The following is a 23,838-nucleotide window of genomic DNA, read 5'->3' as shown; positions in this document are numbered from 1 at the left end:
CCGCACGGGGGGAGGGGGTCTGTAAAGGGCACCGGGGGTAAGGGGCTAGGGGCTAGGGGTGGGCAGGCGGGCTGGGGGGCCGGGCTGGGGGGGCCGGGGCCGGGGGCGGGTGTCACCTTGAGGCCCGCGCGGCGCCGCTCCGCCTCCCGCCCGCTCCCGCCGCCGCCTTTTGTCTGAGCCGAGCTGAAGCCAGCGCGCCCCCCCTCTTCCTCCCAGCGCAGGAGCCCCGCCCCCAGCCCCCCAAACTCCGCCTTCCCCAAGCCTATCGAATAACCACCCCCCAAAGAGGAGAAGCAACAGGGGCTCCCCGCACCCCTTCCCCACTCCTAGCCCTACTGACCATGCTTAGGCGCGGGCGCGCGCGCGCACACACACACACACACACACACACACACACTCTCACCATCCTGGGAAGATCTATGAAAGTGAGTCTTGGAACCCTAGGAAGATTCTTATTCCCAGCTGGGTGGTAAAGGGTAAGGCAGGAGCCAGACCCAACTGAACCTGGATGGAATAGGGCGAAATGGAAAGGACTGGAGCTATGCGTGAGAAAGGACTAACAGAGGGCAGAGAGGACATTGGAACCAGCTTACACAGACCATCTTCCTTCCCGAGAAGTACACCCCAGAGAGCCAAGAAGTGTGTACATTGTCCTATGCTGGAGATCAGGACACCAGAGTTCCAATTTTTTTAAAATCCTCACCCAAGGATATCCTTTCCATTGATTTTTTTTCAGAGAGAGTGAAAGGGAGGGAGAGGGGGAGGGAGAGAAACATCTGTGAGAGAGAGACACACATCGACTGGTTGCCTCCCGCACGCATGTACCCCAATCATGGTGGGGATTGAACCTGCAACCCAAGTACCCGCCCTTGACCAGGAATTGAACCCGCAGCCCTTTGGTCCATGGGCTGATGCTCTAACTACTGAGCAACCGGCCAGGGCCGGAGTTCTAATTCTTAATCCTGGCTTTTCCACTAACAAGTGGTATGACCTTGGGCAAGTGCCTTCCCTTCTCTGAGCCTTAGTTCCCTCGTCTGTGCAGGGAGGAATTTGACCAGACAGTCTCTAAGGCTCTGACCTTCTCTGGGTGTAGGAGGCAAAAATCACAGACCACAGGCCAGGCTGAGTGACTGCACGTAGCCTACCCCACTATGCCATCCACCCACACTTCTTCTCCCTGCCACACCGAGGACAGGAAGAAAGGAAACTGACATCCACTCATTTCTGAATGCACCCATTCAATAAACAGGTATTAGGTGCCTACTGTGCGCCCTGTCTAGAAGCGAAACACACCATGTCCTACCCTCAAGGAGCACAGTCTAATGGGAAGCGGGGACCTGGAAACCAACCATTATGATAGAACATGGTCGATCTGTGTGCAGTCACTGTGGAATCCTACTGTGTGTCATGTGCTATGTTGGAGTCTTTGACATATAGTAGCTGTTTCCCCACTTACCTTTAGGAACTGAGGCAGAGGGAAGGTGAGTGACTTCCTCAAGGTAATAGTCACAGAGCTAGACTCTGGATCTTCCCCATTCAAAGTCCATGGGGATATGTGGGAGTAGGACGTTAGTGTGAGGCAAAGCCTGGATATCGGATCTTTGGGGATAGAGGACAAGCACACTGATCTGCTGGGGTCATCCGGCCACTCACTGGGGCAGAAGGGCCACTGCCTCCACTCTCTACACACTCACCCCCTACTCCTGGTCCTGCCTCCATTTTCCTACTGTTCCCTTACCCGGCGAGGTGAGGGTGACTCTCTGTCTGCCAATTGCTTCAGAACTACCCAGCCTGCACGATCCTCCCCGTCAGCGAGTCCATCCTCCCTGCCCACACAGGGGAGGGTGTGCCCCTGAAGAGGCAGGGGTTCTCTTTCTCTCCAGCGGCAGAGGAGAAATCTCACTTGGTGACTCATTCCAATGTCTCCCACCCCTGCTTTTTAGAAAGTCCTGCCTCACCGCTAACTTTGACCCTTCCGCTTCTGGTTTCATCCCCTTCCACCTAGTTCAGTCCTCGCTGTAGACAGAGCAGAGGTCCTAACCCTGACCTTTCCTAACCCAGGTAAAAAACCTCATGCTCCCCATTTAGTTGTTATACCCTTCCCCTGTCCCCCACCTCCAGGGCCGTCCCTTTCTCACCTCAGGGGGGGGGGAGGGGGCTGTGAAAGAGAGCTAGCCCAACTCCTTTTGGCCAACCCCAGAGCTCCTAAGAGATTTAAAAACAACCTCCCCCCACCCCGCCATTCACACACATTACTTTTCCTTGAAAGCCCAGGGAAAAGAGGGGTGAAGGGAGGGGGCTCAGAAGGAGCCAGCTGACCAGCTGGTCACCATGGCAACTGGGGCTGCTTCCAGAAGATGAGCCTGGGTGGAGGCTGGGAGTGGGAGAACAACTAAGAGAACTAGAAAACACCAACAGATAAAGAGAAGAGGATCAGAGGGGCCCAACCTCGAAGACTGGAGCCGAGGAAACAGAGTCAGGGCCCTGACCACACTGTGGCCGGAGTCAAAATCCCTTGACTATCTTTCCAGATGATACTGCGTGCTCCTTCTCCCCATTCCTGAAGTTTCCCCAGAAGGGCTTCCTGCCGGAGTGTAAGCTAGATGCTGGAAGCAGTGAGCGCCTCGATGCTGACCTCATGTGGCCAGAAAGGGGACTGCCACACACCTGTTATGGTTCAGAGCCAGATACAGGGCTGGAAAGGAGTAGGTTTTTCCTTAAATTCAACCTCTGTATGATGAGAGATGTGGTCACTGAACATTCCCTAGTTCTCCTGTCCTTGCAAAGGGCTCATATGCCCCAAGCCCTGCAGGCATTCATAAAGAAAAAAAAATTAGAAAAGGTTAAAAAAAATTTTCACTGAAAACAATGTCAAGCTTTGGATTAGGGGCAGGAGAGCCTGGCTCTGCACTTCGTTTGATCTTAGGAAAGTCAACTCACCCCTCTGGGCCCCAGCTTCCCAACTCTAAAATGGGGATAGTTCCAGATGTTTAACCCAAGTGGTCTGGGTCTGGAGTTTCTGACTACACTTTTTCTCCAGCTTTTGAGGATGGGAGAGGAAAATGTAAGGTAAGAAGTTGAAAACATCTGAAACTGCACTGACTCCGCGGGAAGGAGATGCCTTAATTCCCTTGGGCTTTTCCCTCATGGCTTCTTACAGCCTCATACTCAGCACAGTCTCCCTTTCTGGTCCTCCAGGGGGGTGGAGAGGAGTAGGCCATCTCCTCTCATCGGCTCTCCCCCTTCCACCCCCGTCTCCTCTCTCCTTACTAATCCCCTCCTCCCAGAGACTAGGTACTTCTCTGCTCCCCAGACCTCTTTCCTTCCCATTTCCAGTTCAAATGGAAACTTCCCTGCCCCTCTCCTCACTGTGTGCCCCCACACCACCCTCTTCTCACTCCTGTCTTCGCACAATCACTGTGTTGTAATTGCCAGGGGGCTTGGTGGGGCTGGTGGATATTAATTACTGTGACTGTGGTACTCAGTTTTGCTTCCAGCAGAGAGAACAGTGTCATACATGGAGGAGAAGCTCCACGTGTTTGTCAAATGGATGAAGAAGATGAGGTTGCATGGGAGAAGGCAGTAGGGAAGCTAGTTAGTAGCTGTCTACACTCAGCGCAGCGTTCTTCCCCCAATGCCAGAGACAGAAAAGATGCTCCGTTGGGACGATCTTCAAAAGGCATTGTTGGCCCGTGGTTGGTGGCACTTGGGGTAGGGGTAAGTCATGAGGCACTAGTTTGCACCTCAACATGTGGGTGCGGTTTGCCTAAGGCCTCCCTGGGCCCAGGGAAAGCAGGGATAGGGAAGGAGGAAGATGTGTTGGCACTGGAGCTGGAGCTGGGGCGGTCCCCCCAGCAGAGTGTGGCCCAATGTGCCTGGGGCCTCCCCATCCTGGCCCCACCATGAGGAAGTAATCTTCCCTGATAGATGGGGGTAACCAAGTGTTGTAACCACAAAGACCAGTGTTTCACCCCTGTGAAGAATGACCACTCTGCTTTTTAATTTTTAATATATATTTTTATTGATTTCAGAGAGGAAGGGAGAGGGAGAGATAGATAGAAACATCCATGATGAGAGAGAATCACAGATCGGCTGCCTCCTTCCTGCATGAGCCTGCAACCTAGGCATGTGCCCCAACCAGGAATTGAACCATGATCTCCTGGTTCATAGGTCGATGCTCAACCACTGAGCCACTCCAGCGGGTGCACTCTGCTTTTTTTAGACAACAAAAAAGCATGACCAACCTCCTTCATTTAGACAACAGTCTGCCTGAGAAAACCCAGTTTTGGAAAGCACATCCTCATGCCCAATTCTATGTGATCTGAGAAGTTGACACAGGAGACCCTCTACCCAGGACCCAAAGGGAGAATCACTCCTTTAAAGACAATGGAGCCCTAACCGGTTTGGCTCAGTGGATAGAGTATGGGCCTGTGGACTGAAAGGTCCCAGGTTCGATTCCGGTCAAGGGCATGTACCTTGGTTGCAGGCACATCCTCAAGGAGGCAGCTGATCGATGTTTCTCTCTCATCGATGTTTCTAACTCTCTATCCCTCTCCCTTCCTCTCTGTAAAAAATCAATAAAAATATTTTTGAAAATAAATAAAATAAAGACAATGGATATCCCCTTTCCCTACCCAAGCTTCTGGGCACTGGTAAAAGAGAAAGCAAGAGAAATGGAAATGGGTAGGAGCTAGGAAGCAGTGCATCCCGTCCCACCAACCACATGCCCGCCCCCACAAGATGTCTAATTTGTACAATTAATAAATATTTCTCTAACAACACACGAATGAATAAATGAATGAATGGAAACAATGAGTGAAGAAATGGAGGAAGTGAAGGAAGGAAAGAATGCATGGGATCAAGAATGGAAAAGAAGGGGGGGAAGTGAATGAATGAATGGACGGAGGGGTGATTGGATGGATGGATGGATGGATGGATGGATGGATGGATGGATGGATGGAAGGAAGGATGATGAATGGGTGAATTAACACACCAGTGAGTCAGGACCGGGTAACCCGGGACTCCGAGCCAACGCAGAGGGCGGGGTAAGGGGGATTCCGGAGGGCGGGGCCTGTGTCCGGAAGCGCCTGTCGGGGGCGGGGCCTGAGGGGCGGGTCGAGAGAGCGCGTCAGACTGGGCATCCCGGCTTCCCTGAGTAACCTCTGCGGCGGACCCCACCGGAGCTCCGAGCCTCTCCCACCCTTCTCGCCGACTCCTCGGACCCCAGCAGCCCGGGAAGGCGGCCACTTCAGGCCGGGAGCCCGTTCCGCAAGACGGACCTGCAACCCGGAAAGGCGGTGCGGCGGAGCCCGCAGCCAGATCCTGCTGGGACTGGGCCCCCGCGGGCCGGCGCCGCGGGCATGTCGGAGGCGCGCAAGGGGACGGACGAGTCGGATGAGAGCCAGTGTGATTCGGGCATCGAGTCTCTGCGCTCTCTGCGCTCCCTGCCCGACACCACCCCGGCCTCAGCCTCCCGGCCCCCGGGCGGCACAGGCCCCCAGCCCTGGACCCATCCTCCGGGAACCCCCAAAGAGCCCCAGGAGAAGGAAGACACCGATGGGGAGAGGGCTGACTCCACCTATGGCTCCTCGTCGCTCACCGAACCTTGGACCTTTTGCGGGTGCTCCGAGACCGAAAACCCACCCCCAGGCTCGCCGCTGAGTCCTCAGCAGCTGGAAGCGCTCACTTACATCTCTGAGGACGGAGACACGTGAGTATGGGGGCGAGGCTGGGACCGCACTCCTTCCCGACGCTAACTCGGGGCCTCCCCAGGAGCACCCCCTCTGTAATGCTCCCTCCAGGCACCTGACCTGGAAGTGGCATTCTCCACTCTCTCTTCCAAACTCCAAACTTAACTCTCAGCTCACTTTTGAGCTCCAGCCAGGCCCAGATCAGAGGACCGGGAATCATCTCTCTGCCCTCCCATTTGGAGGTGGGCAGAGCTGGCAGGGCCCTTACCAGGCACCTGGAATCTTGGAAACCTACCAGTAACCCACCGCTAGGAAGAGAAAATTTCCCTGACCAGTCCAGGTTTTTTTTTTTTTTTTTTTTTTTTCTTGCTGGGGGAGAGGGCATCCTTGCTTGCGCAATATCTGGAATTCCCAGCCCCTGACCTCAGAATGCCCTGTCTCAAGGAACAAGAGATGCCAGTTACAGGTTACCAATGGAGGCCAGGAAGCTAGGGGTGGGAGTATGGCCAGGGTACAGAGCTAACGCTGGCCCTGAGGAGGAGGGGGTGAGCCAGGTTGGGGCACTCTTGCCCCAGCAGACTGACAGGCGGCTGGCTGCTGCAGCTTACTTCCTCCTCTGCTGAGAAAGGGGAAGTGAGGGTTGGAGTCAGCCTTACCGGCACCTTCTATCTCCCGAGTCCCCCCAGTCCTCCGCACTGTCTTGTCTGACCCCCTTGCCTGCCCATTTCTCCCCAGGCCCAGGTGGGTCTCGGTGGGACTGGGTAGGAAGCAGTTGAAGGAGGAGGCAGTAGTGCAAAAGGTCAGGCCAGCTGAAGATTTGCCCCTCAGGAAGAAAAAACACTGTTAGGAGAGGGGGTGGCTGGAATTTGGGGGTTAGAAACAGAGTGGCAGGAGCTGGGGTCCCAGATCAGGGATGTTGAACCGGGAAGGAAGGATGTAGAAGGAGCAGGAAGTGTCTGTCCTTATCTGCTTTTTGGAAATGCAAGGGTCATAATGCTAGGTGACCTTTGACAAAGAGACCCAGTGGGCAGGAGAGGCGTGACCCCAGGCCTTTTGTACTTTGTGTATTCTGTGCCCAAATCATCAGCCCTCAGGCCCAGAGCCAAGATTTTGGGAGCTTCAGGTGAAATACCTATGGCTGACCTTTGACCCAGGGAGTGGGGGCTCCAAGTGGAATACCTGTGGCTGACCTTTGACCCAGGGCGTGGGGACTTCTGGTGTTGCCCTCCTTTGTTAGCCTCTCAGCCCAGCCTTTACCTCCTCTGGTTGGAGACAGGTGTGTCTAGAATGGGCAGGGGGAGGTGGCAAGACTCCCCAAAGGAGCCTCTTCCCTCGGAAGTGTCTGGGGTGTGGGACAGATGGAAGTGGCAAGAGGAAGTGGGAGGAGGGGAGACTGAGGGAGAGAGGGAGGTGGCTGCAGGAATGTGACCCAGAGAGCTGGTCCTGGCCGAGGGGATTTCCAGAGCGGTTCCTCCCTCCCTCGTCACTCTCTCCTGCTGCCTGCCGCAGCCGAGCCTTCCCCGCTCCTGCCCGAGCAGCCCCCTCCCCAGCCCAGACAGGCCTTGTAGCCAAGTTACCCCCAGTCACTAGCGTCCCAAGGCAGCTGTCCGGGCTGAGACCCTCCAGCTCTGGCTTTCATTTTCCCCACCTGATGTGGGGAAACCCCAGGACTGGAACTTCCCCTCCCAGCTGTCCTCCCACCCCTAGGTTAAGGCTCTTTGTCCCCCAACAAACACATACTTTCTGCATTGCACAGACCTCGCCTTGGAGGTGCACACAGAGTGGAGGGCTCTGGCCAGACCCGGCCAGTCTGGCTGGCTGAAGAGGGACCCTCTAGACTCACTCCCCTGTTGGGGGCAGCAGGACAGGATGTTGCACTCCTTGCTCCTCATTCAAGAGCTTCTGTTTTCTCTCCCTTGGCATGTGCAACATTGAGTTTGGGTGGGGGGAGGTGACCCCACACCTGCCGTCTCTGTACTCCCTATTGGGCTGGGGGTATGTGGGGAGCTCAGCCCTGGAAACCACCTCTGCACGACCCCAGCAGCTTTCAGTTTGGCTTTGGAGCTGCAGCTGGTCTGGTGGGGCCCTGGGGCCAGAGGGGAGTGGGGTGTGGGACAGGAAGCTCCTTGGCCCGTCAGCACCCTGCCCACACGCCCACTGAGCCAAGGCCCTTCTTGAAGGCCAGAGATGGGAACTTGGCGCCTCCGCCCCCAGGAATCTGGTTTCCCACACCAACCCTCACTTCCTGGCCCAAATTCTTACTTCCTGCACCTACCCGATGGGTGGCTTCTTAGAGATGTGTTCCTTCTAACCCCAGGACCCCAGCCCACTCTCTCTGACCTGGGTCCTGACACTAACCCCTGCCCTGCCCTCCAGGCTGGTCCACCTGGCGGTGATTCACGAGGCCCGCGCTGTGCTGCTCTGTTGCCTGGATTTGCTGCCCCAGGAGGTCCTGGACATTCAGAACAACCTTTACCAGGTGGGTGGAAAGGGTAGGCTGTGTCCAGATACCCATGTCTGCCCTGGCAGCCATCCCGAGCAGCCACACGAGTGACCTTAGGCTGCTTCCTCAGGAAACCATATGCAGACACTGAGCTAGAAGCCGAGGGTACAGACATGAGTAAGACACAGCCTCTGCCCACAAGGTGCTTGAGCCTGGACTAGGGACTCATGTCAACACAATCACACAGCATGGTGACAAGAGCTGTGATGCAATTACACAGCGGGATCCACTGTGTGTGGGGAGCAGCCAGGGAGGGGTTAATGCAGAGGTGGCATCTGCATGGAGCCTTAAAGAGGAGTGTGCCCGGTGGTGGAGCCTGCCTGGTGCCTCTGTCTTCTCCCCGGCCCCTCCCTGTCACCTAGCCCTTGGGGATAACAGAGGTTTCCCTAGAGGGTGAGAAGGTAAACCCTGACTCCATCTGTGCTTCCTCCAGGGGCTAAGGGGACCTACAAGAAGAGCAGGGGGCCACTTCCCTCACCCTGCCTCCAGGATTGGAGTCCCAAGGGCTTGGTGGGGGGCGACAGAGGGAAGGGCTTGGTAATGTGGCCTTGGAAGAGCAGGGCCATAGCCTCTATAAGCTGCCCTCAAGGAAGGTGCTGGCAGTTGTCAACTCCTGTGCCCACCTGAGCATGTCCCCAGAGGTGGGAGCATGCTGCAGTGGCCCTGTGACCCTCTGTTTGTGCCTACAGACAGCACTCCACCTGGCTGTCCACCTGGACCAGCCGGGTACAGTCAAGGCCCTAGTGCTGAAAGGGGCCAGCCGCATGCTACAAGACCGACACGGTGACACCGCCCTGCATGTGGCCTGCCAGCGCCAGCACCTGACCTGTGCCCGCTGCCTGCTGGAAGGACAGCCAGAGCCAGGCAGAGGACCACCTCACCCTCTGGACCTCCAGCTGCAAAATTGGCAAGGTACAGGCAGCCGCAGGGTACACAGGTGGAGAAGGGGACAAGAGACCAGGACCCCACTCTCAGGGAAGGAGCGGGGGGTCATACCACAGCTTGTCCATTGATGCACCTCCAGTTCTAAGTACATAGATACTCGGTACCTCTTTGCTGAATGAATGAATTTGATTTAGAATTTACTTAGAACCTGCTGTGTGCTAAACAGAGAGCTAAATCTTGCCTTCAAGGTATTCAGTTTAACAGAGATCATTCATTCATTCAACAAAATGTACCGAGGGCCTCTATGTGCCAGACACTATTCCAGGAGCTGGGACTGCATCTGTGAACCAAATAGAACGATTGTGATAGACAAGAAATATAAGAAGTGGGTTCTCTAGTAGGTTAAAAGGCAGTAAGTGCCTCAGGAAAGTGGCACAGAGTGAGAAGAACTGGAATGTGGGAGGTGGGGCTGTGTGATTGAATAGTGGTCAGGGAAAGCCTCGTGGAGCAGGGACCTTTGAGCAGACTTGTGGATCTGAATCTAGTTCTGTAAGCAGAGGAGAACCCAAGCCAGAAAGTAGGCAGCAAAAAGGTAGGGAAACGCATGGGAGGAAGTGGCCCTGGGGAGGGGCTGGGGCATGAGGATCCCAGAGACCTCTGAAGAAGGTGGCTGTGGCCAGGGTTTCAAAGCCGGCAGAGTTAGTTAGAGAGAATGCGGGAGGGGGGATGTTAGGGGCGGGTGCCTGTATGGGGGTGTCACTCAGCAACCTGACCCCTGAAGCATGAAAGTTTCAATAACATGACTCTGAAAAGATGGAAACTTTACGTTCCTTTCCCCTCAGACTTTTGAGGGGGTTTTTGGGTTTGGGTTTTAACAGCCCTGTGATCAGAGGTATTGAGTGGGCAGTGGGTCCCTTGGGGCCGAGGGGTAGGGAGGTCCCTGAAGAGTGGGAGAGAGAGAGTTGGTGGATGCAGATTAGCAGCCTCCGCATTCACTCCATCCTAGGCCTGGCCTGTCTCCACATCGCCACTCTGCAGAGGAACCAGCCACTCATGGAACTGCTTCTTGAAAATGGAGCTGACATTGATGTGCAGGTGAGGTGGCCAATCAGGGTGCTGCCTGGCCCAGTGTCTGCCCCGCCACCTGGTCTAGCCCTCGGGTCCACTCCCAGGCTCCGAAGCGGTGGCACACACCTTATCCGGGGCCTGGACCCAGCACGCTTCCTCTTGAGGGCCTTGGAAGACACCCTTCTTTTCCTCCAGGAGGGCACGAGTGGGAAGACAGCGCTGCACCTGGCTGTGGAGACTCAAGAGCGGAGCCTGGTACAGTTCCTGCTCCAGGCTGGGGCCCGGGTAGACGCCCGTATGCTCAATGGGTGCACACCCCTGCACCTTGCTGCAGGCCGGGGTCTCAAGAGCATCTCGTCCACTCTGCGAGAAGCAGGTGCCGACTCTCTGCTGAGGAACGTGGAGGACGAGACGCCCCAGGACCTGGCTGAGGATGTGATGCCCCAGGACCTGGCTGAGGATGTAAGAGGCACACACTCAGCTTTGCTCTCCAGTCCTTCGCACACCCTTAGCAGAGATAGGAGCTGTAATGGCTGAAATAGCCAAGGAGTTAGGATCCTGGGGGGGCAATCCACCATTCTGCCACTCACCAACCGTGGGATCTTGGGCAAGCTTCTGCCCCTCTCTCAGCCCACGCTTGGACTACGGCGAACGGGGAAGCAGGCCAGAGTAGTGCAGTGGGTGGCGGGGCCTGTGGGAGACCAGAGAGTCTCTGTCCGAGGGGCACTCCATTCAGCTTCAGGAGAGAGGTGCGGAGGAGGAATATGGTCCAGTATTTCCAGGTCTTGGGAATGTTTTAAGAGAGATGAAACCTAGATTTTCTGTATAGTCTCCATTTTTAAGTGCTCAATGTAAAAAAAATATTCAAAATATTTTGAGTACCCTTCCCCCACCCCAACCCCCCAGAAACTAGACCCACAGGCTGGATCACCTCCTTGGTCCTTCTTATCTGTGATCGTCAGGGATTTTCTTAGAGAGGGAGGGCTTGCCTAAGGCCTTGGGACTCTTGCTAGCCCAGAGGGATTCCCATTTGGGAGATTAGTAGGAAGATTTGTTCCCTCCTGTCCAAGAGTCAGTTGATGGGGAGAAAATGGCCCGATAGGTCTCCCCGGCTCCCTTTCCCCACCACTGCCTTTTCCCCCCCGGACCCTGATCTTGCTTCTCTCCATTCTCTTTCTCAGCCCTTTGCTCTTTTGCCCTTCGATGACCTAAAGATCTCTGGAAAGCCACTGATGTGTGCCGACTGAAGCCAGGGCAGGGTCTGGGGCCCTGGAGGCTTCCCATCTTCCCTTCTGGAAGCTGGAGCCATGGTTGCTACAGTTTGGGCCCAGGCAATGCGCCCTTCCGGAGTCCTGGGGACCGCTGGGCCAGCACAGTCCTGAGCTGAGAGGAGGGATCACAAGTGAGGGCCAGCCCGTCCATCCGGAAAGAAGAGCTTCCCAGGTGGACGGAGATTCTGGGAAGACCCCTCCCACCCCAAAGCCCCAGGCGTCCTGGGTGAAGCCTCTCTGGAAGATGGCAGGAGCTCTTGTTCCCACCCACGCCGGGTCACCCTAGGAAAACAAGGACTCTCCCGAGTGAGGAGAGACACTGAAATATGAGCGAGCAGAGCACGCAGAACTCCCATCTCACTGCTATTGAGAACTGTTGTTTAAAGACTTGACACAGAAGGCCCCGGACTGAGCCTTGGGGAAGGGGAAGTTTCAATAACATGACACTAAAACGGCAGAGACTTTAAAAAAGTCCCTCCCCCCCTCCAAGTTGTTTTGTGCGAATGCATGTCTGTGTGCACTGGGGATTTTTACACGGGCCTGCCCTGTGACCTTGTGGTGGAGGCAGGCAGAGAGGAGATGATCACCTGAGCAGGAGAGGACCTTGCTGGGTAGGGTGGGAGGGCTGACAGTCCTCAGGCCTCTGTCCAGCACAGATCCCAGCCCTTTCTGTGGAAATGTGGAGGGTGGAGGAAGAGAGAGAGAAGGAGAGAGAAATAAGGGCCTCACCACTGCCCTGGAGGTTGTGGGGAGAAGGGCTGGCCTTGGGAGGCAGACACAAGGGAGCGGTGGCTTTTTATGGGTTGTGTTTTTTCCTTCCTCCTATTCCACACACGTTTGCGGGGCCTGTTAGGTCAGGCCTTTGCTGGGGTGAAGACGATGGGAATAAATCAACACAGTCTCTGGCCACTTGGAGCATATAGTCTAGTGAGTGGGGCAGCCATTACCGTCGTAGGTGTGTATTTCCATGTAATATGTAATCACAAGTTACAATGGATGCTATGAAGGAAACAAGCCCTGGGAAGGAGAACAATGGAGTGGGTAGAGGGCCATACTTTGGGCGGTCAGGGGAGGCCCCTGAGTGTCCTCTCAACCCAGACGTAAGGATGAGTAAAGGGATGGGGGGAGAGGCGAAGGAGGGGAACTGAGAGCCGGCCAGCGCGGCTCTACCCGGGAAGGGTGAGTGGGCGAGGCGGACTGGGGCCGGGTCAGGCAGAGCCTTGAAGGACAGAACTGCTGGCCCATCCAAAAAAGACATCTTCCTGTCGGAAAACGGTAACACAAGGGGAAGTGCTCGGGTCAGAACCTCCCTGTCCCGCCCCTAAGACGGCATTGCCTCCCGCGCTGGTGGGGAGGCCTAGGGGCGATGACGAAGCAGGGGGAGGCCTGGGCCTCCGACTCCCCCCCCCCCCCCCCTCCACCTTCGCGCAGGGCAGCAAACACCCAGGCGTCGAGTCCGTCTCCCTCCGGACCGCGCGGGGGCGCTGTGGCCCGCGGCAGCCCGGGGCGCTGCGTGGTCGGGGCGGGGGGCGGGGGGCGGCCGCGGGCAGAGGGAGGCGGGAAGATCGCGGCACTTCCGCTGGCCGCTGGCTCGCTGGCAGCTTCGGGAGGCGACGGCGGGAGCGGAGGGAGCGCGCGGCCCGGGGCTTCGCATTCCCCGGCCCCCCTCCGCCCCACGCGGCGCGGACCATGGTTGCCAGGTGGGGGTCTAGGGGGCGGCAAGGCCACGTGACGGAGCCGGGCCACGTGACCGCTGCTCGGCCGGGTGGGCCGGGGTGGTTCCCAGCTGCCGGGGCGGTGGGCTCGCCGAACGCTCCGCGGAGCCCGCTAGGCCGGCGGGGGCGTGGCGGGGGCTTAGGCTCTTTGGGGGAGTTAGGGAGCGTCAGGCGGAGGAGTTGGGGAACCCCGGCGCTCCGGAAACCTGGAGGGCGGGGTGTAAGGAGGGGGCGCCGCCGCCGGCCGGAGCAGCTGGCGACCGCTGGAGGGAAACAGAAGGAACCTGTGTGCCCGCAGGGGCGGGTCCGTCCCCGGGGAGGGAGGGAGCCCTGCCTGGACGGCGCCGGCCCCCCAAGGAGAGAGAGGCTCTTTGTCCCGGCTGGGCTGCAGCGGCGGGGGGCGGGGAGATGACTCCGGGCCCTTCTCCAGTGTGGTCCCCTCATCACCAGTGGGTGATGAACTAACTGCTCCCTAATCCTTATGTCCGCTGCCCCCGCAGGTGGTGGGCAGTGGTGGTGCTGGTTGCCATCCCCTCCCTGGGGGCAGGTGGGGAGACGCCCGAAGCCCCTCCGGAGTCATGGACCCAGCAATGGTTCTTCCGCTTTTTGGTGAATGCGGCTGGCTATGCCAGCTTCATGCTACCTGGCTACCTGCTGGTGCGGTACTTCAGGCGGAAGAACTACCTTGAGACAGGTGTGTGGGCCAAGGGTGGGGAAGTGTGCTCGGTCCACATTAAAAGTGTTGGCCAGCTGTCTAAGCAGGGATGTGGCTTGGAGAGGGAGGGAGGGAGGGAGGGAGGGAGGGGGGCGGACAGCAGCAGGGCAGACTGGCTGCTCTGGAGAAGACCGGGGCTTGACTGTGTGTGCCTTCTTCAGGCAGGGGTCTCTGCTTCCCTCTGGTGAAAGTGTGTGTATTTGGCAATGAGCCCAAGGCCTCCGATGAGGTTCCCCTGGCTCCCCGGACAGAGCCGGCAGAGACCACTCCTACGTGGCAGGCCCTGAAGCTGCTCTTCTGTGCGGTGGGACTCCAGGTAGGTAGGCAGGCGGGCAGGCTCTGCTTCTCTTCCTGCGTTGGGTCACGGTGGGCAGGGTCTCTGGAACCAAAGTTCTCACCCTTCCAGTCCCAACAGTGATGTAGTTGGTTGTGTGTCCCCCTCCTAGGGGCACACTGTACCACCATCTTCTTAGAAGTGATTGGAGAAAATGCCCCCCCCCCGCCCCCGTGATTTCTACTGTCCTATTATTACACTTGCCTCTGCAGTGATGTGTTTCATATACTGTACTGTAAACCCACTGATGAAAGTTTGGGGGGAAGCCATTCAGCCTTCTCCCACACCGCATCTGAGAAGGGGTGCCAAGATACTGACCTCATGGCATTTTTGAGGGACACTGCTAGTTCCACCTCCTGTAACATGTTAAACTGATAGATGTCCATTCTTGCCTGCCTGAATTGGTTGGAAATGGTAAATATTTGGGATGGAGTCAGCCCTAACAAACCCTACTGTGGGGACAGACAGGGTCTGGGCAGTTCTAAAGCATTTGTTGTGTTTCACATACACTTGATTCCCTACAAGATAAATCCAGGCTTGACAGGGAAAGGGAAACTTCACAGAGGAACCAGATTATGTACGCTGTCCTTTAAACTAGCGGTCGCCAACTGGTGGTCCGTGAGGTCCGAAAGGTTGGCGACCGCTGCTTTAAACAGCCTTCCGAGGAAGAGGGAGGTTGATGAAATTCTTCTCCGCCAACCTTTTCCTTATTTTGTCTGTTTTATCTCCACCCTCCCCCATCCAGGTGTCTTACCTGACTTGGGGAGTGCTGCAGGAAAGAGTGATGACCCGCAGCTATGGGGCCACCGCCACGTGGGCAGGTGAGCGCTTCACAGACTCTCAGTTTCTGGTGCTAATGAACCGAGTGCTGGCATTTATTGTGGCTGGCCTCTACTGCCTCTTCTGCAAACAGCCCCGACATGGGGCGCCCATGTACCAGTACTCCTTTGCCAGCCTGTCGAATGTGCTCAGCAGCTGGTGTCAGTATGAAGCTCTCAAGTTCGTCAGCTTCCCCACTCAGGTGCTGGCCAAGGCCTCTAAGGTGATCCCTGTCATGCTAATGGGAAAGTTGGTGTCTCGGCGCAGCTACGAACATTGGGAATACCTGACAGCAGGCCTCATCTCCATTGGGGTCAGCATGTTTCTGCTGTCCAGCGGACCAGAGCCCCGAAGTTCACAGGCTACCACACTCTCGGGCGTGATCCTTTTGGGAGGCTACATTGCCTTTGACAGCTTCACCTCAAACTGGCAGGATGCCCTATTTGCCTATAAGATGTCATCAGTGCAGATGATGCTTGGGGTCAACTTCTTCTCCTGCCTCTTCACAGTGGGCTCCCTGCTAGAGCAGGGGGCCCTCCTGGAGGGGACCCGCTTCATGGGGAGACACAGTGAGTTTGCTGCACACGCCCTGCTGCTCTCAGTGTGCTCCGCATGCGGCCAGCTCTTCATCTTCTACACCATTGGACAGTTTGGAGCCGCAGTCTTCACCATCATCATGACCCTCCGCCAGGCCTTTGCCATTCTCCTCTCCTGCCTCCTCTATGGCCACACCATCACTGTGGTGGGGGGGCTGGGGGTGGCTGTGGTCTTTGCTGCCCTCCTGCTCAGAGTCTATGCCCGGGGCCGCTTAAAGCAACGGGGAAAGAAGGCTGTGCCCATTGAGTCCCCTGTGCAGGTTTGAGGGACCAAACTGGCCAAGTGAAGGAAGATCCTTTCACCATACCTTACCATACCGTTTTCCTCTCCTAGTGTGTAGCTTCTCACAGGTGGCTGGCTCAAGGCAAAATGCAAGCTTTCCTCAGTATCACAAACCAGCTCTGCGTTAGGGGTAGGGAGGCCAGGCGGCCACCTTCCCTTTTGCCTTAAGTCACCAGTCCTCTAGGACTCTTGAGCCCCAGGGTAGGCAGTTGTTTGGAGAGGGGCGGAAGGTGGAGGTATCTTCCAGAAACCCCCTGAAGTCTTGCCAGGTTAGCTCTGCCACCAACCTCACCAGTGCTTGTCCCCTCCCCTGAATACCCCTTTACAGACTCCCTCCCAGACACCTGCATTTCTTAACTCTGGTGATTGTAAGCAGAGTGCTGCTTTCCTAGGGTAAGTGAAGGTGGTGCTGTGCTAGGGGAGGGGAGAGCCCTGCCCGCACCACCACCCTCTGCTCCTGGATCCCATGGCTCTGCTCCGAGCCAGTTGCAGGTTTTGGTACTTGGAAAATGTAACTTTCTGCTCTCATAATTTTATTTTTATTAAACTGCTGCAATGGACTTGGTCCTATATTTTGGTGGATGGCGTTAACATGGTAGTTCTCTTCAGTGTTGTGCGACTTCAAGATGGTCCTCAGTAACATTGATGTACTACGATTTATCACATAACCGGTACTTCTGATGGCAAGGGAGGGATAGAGCAGCTAAGGGAACTCAAAAGGAGCAAAACTGTATAAAACGGCATCTTCTTTATTTTGCATACTTTAATTTCAGAACAAAATAAAAAAAACCACAATACATAACACATCCAAAACTATGTCAAATAAGAGAAGAGAGGGCTTGAGGCCATTGTAACCTGCCTGAGGAAAAGACAGGAGAGGGAAAAAGCCACTAAACGTCAGAGGAAACCAGGTGGGCTAGGGCCACGCAGGGCTGCTGGGGGAGCCATGACTACACAGAGGACGCAAGGTCTGCAGGTAGAAACTCCTAGTCTACTTCTTCCATGCGAGAGGCATCCTCATCGCCCTCAAGTGGGGGGATCTCATCAGGAACAGCAGCACTGGGTTCTTCAGCTGTCACTTCATCTTCATCAATGCCTAAAGTGGGAAAGAATGTCACAAGAGATTTGAACCAAGTAGCATCCAAGTCAAATCTGTCCATATAAGCAGTTCCCAACAAGGGTACTCACCTAGGCCTAGCTTGATCATGCGGTAGATGCGGTTGGAGTGGGTCTGGGGATCCTCAAGTGAGAAGCCAGAAGAGAGCAGTGCAGTTTCAAACAGCAACACCACAAGGTCCTTGACAGCTTTGTCATTCTTGTCGGCCTCCGCCTTCTGGCGGAGAGTCTCCACAATGGGGTGGTCAGGGTTGATCTCCAGGTGCTTTTTGGCCATCATGTAGCCCATTGTAGAGTTATCCCTAAGTGCCTGGGCTTTCATGATCCGCTCCATGTTAGCTGTCCAGCCGTAGGTGCTTGTCACAATGCAGCAGGGTGAAGACACAAGCCTATTGGAGATTGTCACCTAAGGGCAGTCACAAAAACCTTGGGTTTATATTAAATTTTAAGGTAAAAAAGTTTTATTATCAGAAAAAAATGCTCTATCTTTGCCAAATTTTAAGGAAACAGCAGCCTTAAACCTGCTTGCTTAAGAGAGCAAGAGGTAAGATGACTAAATTAGGTTGCCTAAAATCACCAAGTGTGTAGCAACACAAGATTCTGAGGGAAAACAGCCTTGAAGGCATTTATTACAAAATACATCAGTCCCAGAATTGCTTACCTTCTCAACCTTCTTATCCAAGATTTCTTTCATAAGTTTGCAGAGGTTCTCAAACTTGGCCTTGCTCTCCTCCATCTTCTTTTTCTCCTCTTCATCCTCAGGTAGCTCCAGGCCCTCCTTGGTAACTGAGACCAAGCTTTTCCCATCAAACTCCTTGAGCTGCTGCACACAGTATTCATCGATAGGCTCTGTCATATACACTACCTCAAAGCCCCGCTTCCGCACTCGTTCCACAAAAGCCGAGTTAGCAACTTGCTCTTTGCTCTCACCTGTAGGGTTATTACTGAATGTGAGTCAAAGACCAAAAAAACTTCATACCAGTTCCTAGGCCTCCCCTAAATGTCTCCCCCAATCCCTACACCTCTACTTAGGAGGCTCTCATTAGACCCAGGCTCCAACGCACCAGTGATATAATAGATGGATTTCTGGGTCTCCTTCATGCGAGAGACATATTCTGAGAGAGAAGTCATTTCATCTCCAGACTGGGAGGTGTGATAGCGCAAAAGCTCAGAAAGGCGTCGCCGATTAGTTGAGTCCTCGTGGATTCCAAGCTTTAAGGGTGGAAAGAAAAAAAACCTTACTTGAAGATAACCTTACTCTTTATGTGAATGAAAAAACAAACCCCACATGTAATTATAAAGAATGTAAGCATTTGCTGCCTCTTTACCTTTAGGTTTTTAGAGAACGCCTCGTAGAATTTCTTGTAGTTCTCCTTGTCTTCTGCCAGCTCAGAGAAGAGCTCAAGGCACTTCTTAACAATATTTTTACGAATGACCTTCAAGATTTTACTCTGCTGGAGCATTTCTCGGGAAATGTTCAGGGGCAGGTCCTCAGAGTCCACCACACCTCGGATAAAGTCTGCAATCACAAAGAAACGAAAGCTCAAAAAAAAAAGCAGGATAACATTTTTTCCTCACTGAATCTTCACTTGCTGTTTGAGAATCCTTAATTATCTAAGGTAAGGCCTAGCCAGTTTGGCTCCATGGATATGTGGGCCTGCGGACTGAATGAAGGGTCCCAGGTTCCATTCCAGTCAAGGGCACATGCCTGGGTTGTGGGCTTGATCCCCAGTGAGGGGTGTGCAGGAGACAGCTCATCAATGATTCTCATCATTGATGTTTTATCTCTCTCCCCTACTTCCTTCCTCTCTGAAATCAATAAAAATATGTTTTAAAATATACTTAGTCCCTCTGAAAACGCTGAAGGCCTTATAGGACTTACCCAACTAACCACATTAGGGCAAGAGGATACTCACTGAGATACTCTGGTATCAGCTCATCACAGCTGTCCATTATGAACACACGGCGGACATAGAGTTTGATGTTGTTCTTCTTCTTCTTGTTCTCAAAGAGGTCAAAGGGAGCCCGACGGGGGATGAACAGCAATGCCCTGAATTCCAACTGACCTTCTACAGAGAAGTGCTGAAATTTGAGACAAGCAAACAGTACATTTCAAGGTTAAGCATAAATTTTAGACCCAACACCAAGCTATCAAAATGTTTGGAACAAAGATCTTTCCTAAGCACTAGAGCATACTCACAGGGCAGCCCTAATATCCTAAATGAATCTAGAGAATAGTCAGGTCCAAACCCAGGTGTAAGGCTACCATGGACACAAAGAGAGGTCACTGAAAAGGATGCAATCTCTCCACCCTAGAAGTGTCACAAGTAAACTCATGTTGGGCCATGACATTCACAGTTCACAGCTACCAACAAGTTGGGCAAGTTCCATTTGTCTAGTATCAGCCACACCCTTCTACCTGCTCTGCCTACTGAGCCAGCATACAGGGTTTCCTCACCTTGACTGCCAAGTGGTCTTCCCAGTCATTGGTAAGGCTCTTATAGAACTCTCCATATTCCTCCTGGGTGATGTCATCAGGGTTTCTGGTCCAGATAGGCTTGGTCTTGTTCAGTTCTTCATGATCAATATACTTCTCCTTAATCTTCTTTGTTTTCTTTTTCTTATCCTTAGCACTATCATCCTCCTCATCTGAGCCCACATCTTCAATCTTGGGTTTCTCCTCATCATCTTTATCTTCCTCTTCTTTCTCCCCTTTCTCTTCCTCTGCTTCATCATCACTGATTTCTTTCTCTCGTTCCTTCTCCAACTGAAAGTACCAAAGACAATAGGTTAGAGGACAGAACACCAGGGAAAGGGGAAAAAAAAACACGCACCACGCAATTCTCCAAAGGAGTAAGCACCATGCATGTGAGGGTTTCCAGCCCGTACTCACATAAAGAGTGATGGGATAACCTATGAACTGCGAGTGCTTCTTCACCACTTCTTTGACCCGCCTCTCCTCCAAGTACTCTGTCTGGTCTTCTTTAAGGTGGAGGATCACTTTGGTGCCCCGGCCAATGGGCTCACCTAGAAAAAGGCCATCACAATGGAGTATAGATAAAATGAAACTAAATGCAGAACTGTAGTGAAAGGTAACTGCTTCACAGGTAGGATACTCTAGTAACGCTTTCCCCAGAATGCTAACCCAGTACCTTTATAGGAAAGCCAACCTACCATGGTCAGCCCGCACAGTGAAGGAGCCCCCGGCAGAAGACTCCCAGGCATACTGCTCATCATCGTTGTGCTTTGTGATCACAACCACTTTCTCTGCCACCAGGTAGGCAGAATAAAAGCCAACACCAAATTGTCCAATCATGGAGATGTCTGCACCAGCCTGCCAAAAAGTTTTTAAAAAGCCAAAGTTTTAAAAAAATAGCAAGCCAAAGAATGTGGATAAAAATACAAATGACGTGCGCCTAGCTGAAATACCACATACCTGAAGAGCCTCCATAAATGCTTTTGTACCAGACTTGGCAATGGTTCCCAGATTATTTATGAGATCAGCTTTGGTCATGCCAATGCCTGTGTCCACCAGAGTGAGGGTACGTTCCTGGGGGTTGGGGATGATGTCAATTTTCAGCTCTTTACCACTGTCCAACTTGGAAGGGTCAGTCAGGCTCTCATAGCGTATCTTGTCCAAGGCCTGCAAACACAAATTATAATTTATACAACTCCATCTCTTCACCCAAGGCAAAAACCAACCCATTTTTCCTGTTTTTTACTCCCACATAGCCTTAATTCTGATAACCCCGTAACTTGAGGTTTAAAAACCGCATGCAGCCCTGGCCAGTGTGGCTCAGTTGGAGTGCTGCTCCATACACCGAGAGGTTGTGATTCTATGTTCTCTCAAACATAGATGTTTCCCCCCCCCCCACTTTCTCTAATATCAATAAGCATGTCCTGGGTGAAGATTAAGTAAAAAGATATACAGGCGGGTACAATATCCCATCTACCCACATAGAGCAAAGACAAACGTTTTTGTAATGCCAGATTTATCCCCTTCCATAGTAGACCCCACAAAATACCACCCCGCCCCCCACCATCCATGAAGATGCCTCAAGCACTCACATCAGAAGCATTACTGATCAACTCCCGCAGGAAAATTTCCTTGTTGGAGTAGAAAGTATTGATGATGAGAGACATTAGTTGAGCAATTTCTGCCTGAAAGGCAAAAGTCTCCACCTCCTCCTCTCCATGGTGCACCACTTCCTCCGGCATCTAAAATAAGAATTACAAGGAGCATGACCGCCCGAATTTAAGACTCAAGTTCACCCCAATCACAATGAAAACATGGGAAGAGTTACTTCAAACTGCTTTGAGCTGGGTACTATCAATTTACGAGCGCTTCAGGGGCCTTTTCTTCAAAGATTTCAGGCTGTAAGGTTAGTCGGGAACCAACTGACGGGAGAAAGCTGACCTGGTCCTAAACAAAACACAAGGTCAGGTTTCTGGAGGCCAAACTACTGAGTGGTCCATGGACCAAAAGCTTCAACATCACCTGGCACCTTGTTAGAAATGCAGAATACCGGCCCCAACTCACGTGTCTCGAATAAGAATCCTAGGGAATTCAGGTGCATATTTAATGGTGGAAATCACTGACTACAGTTCTATTAGCTTTTCTGGTACCAGATGGGGAGAAAAAAAAAAACCCAAGGTCACTAGTTTTACGTTAAACGGCAAGGGTCTGAAACTGCTCCCCCGTTAGGCATGTGCTACCTCACCGGGTAGGGGAGGGTAACCCGAGATACCGGCGGGCTGCCCGCCCGGGGGGCCATTAAGACAAAGAACCAATAAAGCAAAAGCTCAATCGTAACCTTTCAGCACCCGAGACTGAAATACCGGGCCAAACCACACACAGCCAAGATGGTGGCCTGGGTCCGCCAGGCCGACCCTCCTCACTGATGGACAACCGTCGCCTGGGAACACGCGAGGAGGGGGCGCCACTGCGCAGCCTCCCTACGCGCCCGAGCATCCGGGCACCTGGGCGGGGCGTTGGGCTCCAGAAGCTTCCAGAACAATCTCAGCTCTCAGGGAGCGGGGAGGGAGGTGGGAGCCCATGAATATCCCAGGGCCCGCCCCCTCCCCTCCTCCATCCGGACTGCAGGAAAGATCTGGAAGGAGGATAGGCCAATGGAGGCCTAAAGCGTCCCTAGCCGCGGACACTCACGCACTTGGGAAACGCGTCCGATAGGAGCGGCGGCGCAGCCAGGGCACCAGCAGGGTGTGCTGAGTCACCCCGGGCGCGCACACCCACCACCATCCTGCGGACCCTCCAGAGCCCGCAGCCGCGTCCGGAAATGGAGGGGAAAGATGGCAGCGCCCCAGGCCGGCGCGGCCACCACGTGCAGCTGCCCACTAACCCCAGCCCACTCTGCGGCCCACCTCGGCCAGGGCTTGTCGCCGAGTGGGGGAAACCCCGCCGCCTAAACACAGAAGGGAAAAAAGCGAGCTGCAATCGGGGGCCCACTTCCACCCCACCTCCCAGACAGGCTGCTCGGCACAACTAAACCGCGGCTTTGGGAAGAAGAAACGAAAACAACCCTAAAGGGCTCTCAACACAGGAAAGCCTGAAGGAGCGGGCTGCGGCTGTACCTTGAAAGGCAAGAGGTCCAAGTACAGGAGAGACTGTATTCGGCTCCCAAACCGCAAACTGCGTGCGTGCCGGGATGACTCAAGAGAGGGGCTGTGTGCCCCCAACCGCCCTATATAAGGCGAAGCACACTCAGCTACCCGCCCGCGGATCCATCCGCCTTAAAGGAGAACGTGTCAGCCCCGCACCTGCCGCCGCCCGCCCACCGTGACGTCATGGCCCAACGAGGTGAGGGCCGGCCTCGCTCGGGGCACCCGGAGCGGACGCACGCGTTTGTGTAGCTCCATCTCCGCACTTCCAGGCGTGACCCCACCAGGAGGAGAAATTGGGGATGCTCAGATGACATAAGCAGTGGACGTAGAAGCCAGGATCTCTCTGACCACCCTAAAAACCCGTGGGTCAGGCGCCTCCACGCATGAGTCCCAGCCTCGTGGGACGCTTAAAAAAGGGGGGATGGGGAGGCGGCAGATCACTGCGACCTTCGCTCCCAAGATCGACCTCCCTCCTATAATCTACCCTACACATTCCTACACCCTATGAGGGTAAGGGACCGTGCGGAATTCCAGACCAACCACTGGCAGCCCCCGGATCCCGGCCCGCTCGAAAGCTCGGGGGAGGGCCAGCCAGCCCTTCGCCGCGGGGCGTGACTTCGGCTGGGTCTGGTCACCGGCCTGGGCTTGGAGGGGGGAGGTGGGGGGGACTCTTTGTCCGCGTGCGGCGGAAGGAGCAACGGCGGCGGTGCTGCGTTATTTCTAGCAGTTTCCAGACCCGACTGGGCGATTCCGCCCCCCCAAGGCCCCGCCCCTCCCGCTGCGGCCTGGGCCGTGTCTCTGCGGCGGCCCCGCCCCGCGCCAGGGTCCCGGAGGCTGAGCGTTCCCCAATCCCGTGGACTCCGGGGAGCAGCCGGCGGACCCTCTTCGCTGCTCGCCGGACCCAGCCAGCCTAGCTCTTCGCGGGGGTGGGATGAAGCGTAAGGTTATCGAGGGCCCCTTCCTCTGCCCATCCGTCACGCAGCGTCCGGCTCTGCGGGCGCCGCCTGCTTGGAGCGGAGACCGGGATCTGGGTCGCTACCGGAGGGACCCTCCCAGGCTCTGCTGCACCGGAGCCGTGCAGTCTTCCTATGTGAGCACCTAGAGCTGTTCCTCAAGCTGGTTTCTTTCCTTTCGTCTTCTCTCTGCAGCTGCTTGGAGCTGGGCAGAGCCTGGTTGGCAGGGCCTCTTGGAGGCCTCCAGAAGGGGCCGGCTAGAGAGTGC

General features: G+C 54.8%; 3 protein-coding genes across 4 annotated transcripts; 2 read left to right on the top strand and 1 right to left on the bottom strand.

Moving 5' to 3' along the window:
- The first annotated feature begins 5,147 nt into the window (after positions 1–5,147).
- On the top strand, positions 5,148–12,320 carry NFKBIE (NFKB inhibitor epsilon). Its single transcript, XM_028127972.2, has 6 exons — positions 5,148–5,710; positions 8,067–8,169; positions 8,883–9,105; positions 10,085–10,173; positions 10,342–10,608; positions 11,328–12,320. The coding sequence occupies exons 1-6, from the start codon at positions 5,361–5,363 to the stop codon at positions 11,391–11,393; spliced, it is 1,098 nt and encodes a 365-aa protein (XP_027983773.1). The 5' UTR covers positions 5,148–5,360; the 3' UTR covers positions 11,394–12,320.
- A 728-nt stretch (positions 12,321–13,048) lies between these two features.
- On the top strand, positions 13,049–16,444 carry SLC35B2 (solute carrier family 35 member B2). 2 transcript variants are annotated; one of them, XM_028127970.2, is made up of 4 exons: positions 13,049–13,117; positions 13,633–13,826; positions 14,009–14,163; positions 14,927–16,444. In XM_028127970.2, the coding sequence occupies exons 1-4, from the start codon at positions 13,107–13,109 to the stop codon at positions 15,860–15,862; spliced, it is 1,296 nt and encodes a 431-aa protein (XP_027983771.1). In that variant the 5' UTR covers positions 13,049–13,106; the 3' UTR covers positions 15,863–16,444. The 2 variants fall into 2 exon arrangements, with proteins under 2 accessions (XP_027983771.1, XP_054577700.1); XM_054721725.1 differs by lacking the exons at positions 13,049–13,117; positions 14,009–14,163 and having other exon boundaries at positions 13,746–13,826.
- A 164-nt stretch (positions 16,445–16,608) lies between these two features.
- Positions 16,609–22,687, bottom strand: HSP90AB1 (heat shock protein 90 alpha family class B member 1). The gene is made up of 12 exons (XM_008153232.3): positions 22,588–22,687; positions 21,064–21,213; positions 20,432–20,638; positions 20,170–20,329; positions 19,889–20,022; positions 19,454–19,762; positions 18,912–19,077; positions 18,324–18,514; positions 18,060–18,207; positions 17,657–17,925; positions 17,068–17,401; positions 16,609–16,975 (listed from the first exon to the last, which is right to left on the bottom strand). Exons 2-12 carry the CDS (start codon positions 21,211–21,213, stop codon positions 16,866–16,868), a joined length of 2,178 nt encoding a protein of 725 aa, XP_008151454.1. The 5' UTR covers positions 22,588–22,687; the 3' UTR covers positions 16,609–16,865.
- Positions 22,688–23,838: the final 1,151 nt, after the last annotated feature.

This window comes from Eptesicus fuscus, chromosome 10 (genome assembly GCF_027574615.1).
Source record: "Eptesicus fuscus isolate TK198812 chromosome 10, DD_ASM_mEF_20220401, whole genome shotgun sequence".
Taxonomy (NCBI): domain Eukaryota; kingdom Metazoa; phylum Chordata; class Mammalia; order Chiroptera; family Vespertilionidae; genus Eptesicus; species Eptesicus fuscus.
The sequence above is the reverse complement of the archived record's forward strand: the minus strand, read 5'-3'. Positions and strand labels throughout refer to the sequence as shown.

What these genes read in the sequence shown, in the direction of transcription:
- NFKBIE (XM_028127972.2), top strand. Translation starts at nt 5,361, where the DNA reads ATGTCGGAGGCGCGCAAGGGGACGGACGAGTCGGATGAGAGCCAGTGT. An exon ending in ATCTCTGAGGACGGAGACAC is followed by an intron (nt 5,711 to 8,066) that starts GTGAGTATGGGG and finishes CCTGCCCTCCAG; the next exon opens with GCTGGTCCACCTGGCGGTGA. An exon ending in TTCAGAACAACCTTTACCAG is followed by an intron (nt 8,170 to 8,882) that starts GTGGGTGGAAAG and finishes TTGTGCCTACAG; the next exon opens with ACAGCACTCCACCTGGCTGT.
- SLC35B2 (XM_028127970.2), top strand. An exon ending in GAAGAACTACCTTGAGACAG is followed by an intron (nt 13,827 to 14,008) that starts GTGTGTGGGCCA and finishes TGCCTTCTTCAG; the next exon opens with GCAGGGGTCTCTGCTTCCCT. An exon ending in TCTGTGCGGTGGGACTCCAG is followed by an intron (nt 14,164 to 14,926) that starts GTAGGTAGGCAG and finishes TCCCCCATCCAG; the next exon opens with GTGTCTTACCTGACTTGGGG.
- HSP90AB1 (XM_008153232.3), bottom strand. Translation starts at nt 21,213, where the DNA reads ATGCCGGAGGAAGTGGTGCACCATGGAGAGGAGGAGGTGGAGACTTTT. An exon ending in CACTGTGCGGGCTGACCATG is followed by an intron (nt 20,023 to 20,169) that starts GTAGGTTGGCTT and finishes GCCTTTTTCTAG; the next exon opens with GTGAGCCCATTGGCCGGGGC. An exon ending in TGGATAAGAAGGTTGAGAAG is followed by an intron (nt 17,402 to 17,656) that starts GTAAGCAATTCT and finishes GACTGCCCTTAG; the next exon opens with GTGACAATCTCCAATAGGCT.